Source organism: Octodon degus, unplaced genomic scaffold (genome assembly GCF_000260255.1).
Source record: "Octodon degus isolate 3935 unplaced genomic scaffold, OctDeg1.0 scaffold00155, whole genome shotgun sequence".
Classification (NCBI taxonomy): domain Eukaryota; kingdom Metazoa; phylum Chordata; class Mammalia; order Rodentia; family Octodontidae; genus Octodon; species Octodon degus.
Genome location: NW_004524731.1, coordinates 494689 through 496551, shown reverse-complemented (window position 1 = coordinate 496551; position 1863 = coordinate 494689). Strand labels below are relative to the sequence as shown.

Below are 1863 nucleotides of genomic sequence, written 5' to 3'. Positions count from 1 at the left end.
GAGCCATCTCACCAGCCCCTCAATGGTATAATCTTAAGGGCTATCAGAGAGATCCATACTTCTCAGAATATTTTCAGTGAATCTCCTTGAAGATAACCACTTGAAAAGCTGTCAGGAAAATAGCAGGGTAAATAAAATCTATAAGTGAAAAAAATCTTAAAATAGCCATGATTAATTAATCCCCGGAATACAGCTTCAGGTGATAAGGAAGTTTGGATGCTTCTGAGAGCAGGCTGTATCGCATCGGCATGCCAACTTTGGCAGGATGACCTGTTCAGGCTTAGTCTGCTGTCCCAGGAGCAGGGGGCGCACCTTTTTATTTTCTGATATTCTCTTCAATCGCCTTCAAAATGCTGTGATTTTCATTGTAGAAATCTTCCACTTCTTTAATTTGGTTAATTATCAAATATTTATTTATCTATCTTTTGTATTTTAGGGAAGGGTCTAGAGGGTGTTCAGGGTCTCACTACTAGATTGGACTTGTAGTGGTCCGCCTGTTTACAGTCTCCCGAGAGCTGGGATTACAGGCCTGCGCCACCACGCCTGGTCTCAGTTGCCGTCTCAGCACAGCCCGGGGACAGGTCCCGCACAGCAGACCCTTGGATATTTAATAGTTAATTTTGTTAGTGCCATGACGAATGGTATTATTTTCCTAATTTATTTCTAGTCCTTTATAGAGAAAGTTAGTTATCATAGGAAAAGTTATGTCATCCCAAAATTATAAAAAAAAAAAAATAGAGCAGGAAGGAGGCTTCTCGGGTTTCGACAGACCTGTTTTCCAATTGAAACAAAGCATGGACAAACTCACTGAAAAGTCATCAATTTTTATTGAAGCACTTGCTTCCCGCAGAGCACCGAGAAGCTCCAGGCCACCGCGTGTCCCTGGCACCCGAAGCCCTAGCTGTCAAAGCTGTCTTCACTCAGCTCACAGGGCTCAATTTTCAGGCAGCATTTTTGAGACTTCGGGCAGAAAGCGACAATTTCCTCACTCTTTAAGCATGATCTTTTGCATTTTCCTTTCAGCTTGTTGCATTTGTCATAAAGTAATTCATTCTTGGCTACGGAAGGGAAAGAACCAACTGGATTATTCCTTCTCAACACATTTGCAAGTGCCTACCAGCTAGTACAGTCAAACAATGTCAGGGGAGAATTTTTTATAAGCTGTAGTAACGCCCAACCCTGCCAGCTGATGAGATGTAGGATTTTTTTTTTCTCTGTGGTATTTCTATTTTGTTGTTGTTAGGTAGTGTGAAAGACTGGGAAGAACTGATTTGTCTTCAAGCATTTTTGACTAGGCTGTGCAGAGCTTCTGGAAACAGGCTAATATTCTGTTGTGCAAATCTGCAGGGGTCATGGAAACTCTTGAAGTCATAGTCCTTCTCAGAGCCCCAGTTGCGTAGGAAGCGATACTGAGAACCAACAAAGAGTCTCACAGCAAATGGAAAAGCCTCTGCACACCAACGAAACAACCAACAGAGTGAAAAGGAAACCTCCAGTGCCAGGAAAGCTTTCTGCCAGCTCGTCTTCAGAAAAATTACTACTATCTAGGGTGTATAAGGAACTAAAAAACTAGAGCCCCTAAAATAAAAGACCAAATCAAAAAGGGGCAGGGATCATGAAAAGCCGCTTCTCAGAAGTACAAATGCTGAATAAATAGACAAAGAAATGTTCAACATTCTTGGTCATTAAATAAATGCAGCTTTTAAAGGTAAATGGATGTAGCTGAAGACCATACTGGTAAGTGAAGTAAATCAAAGCTGCATGTGCAAACATCCTGTTGTCTCCTAGAGTGGGAACCTGAAAGGGTAAATAAAATCTGAAAGGTACAATAGATACTGTGAGAGGGAGAGAATCTGTTCAATG

At 41.5% G+C, this 1863-nt stretch overlaps 1 protein-coding gene across 1 annotated transcript in view; it reads right to left on the bottom strand.

Annotated features, from left to right (window-relative positions):
- Positions 1-568: 568 nt before the first annotated feature.
- LOC101565967 (beta-defensin 106-like) overlaps positions 569-1863 on the bottom strand; it is a 9142-nt gene continuing 7847 nt past the window's right edge. Inside the window, exon 2 of the mRNA XM_023702641.1 lies at positions 569-1113. Within this exon, the coding sequence (XP_023558409.1) occupies positions 898-1113 (216 nt within the window). The 3' untranslated portion in view covers positions 569-897. The remainder of the gene's footprint in view (positions 1114-1863) is intronic.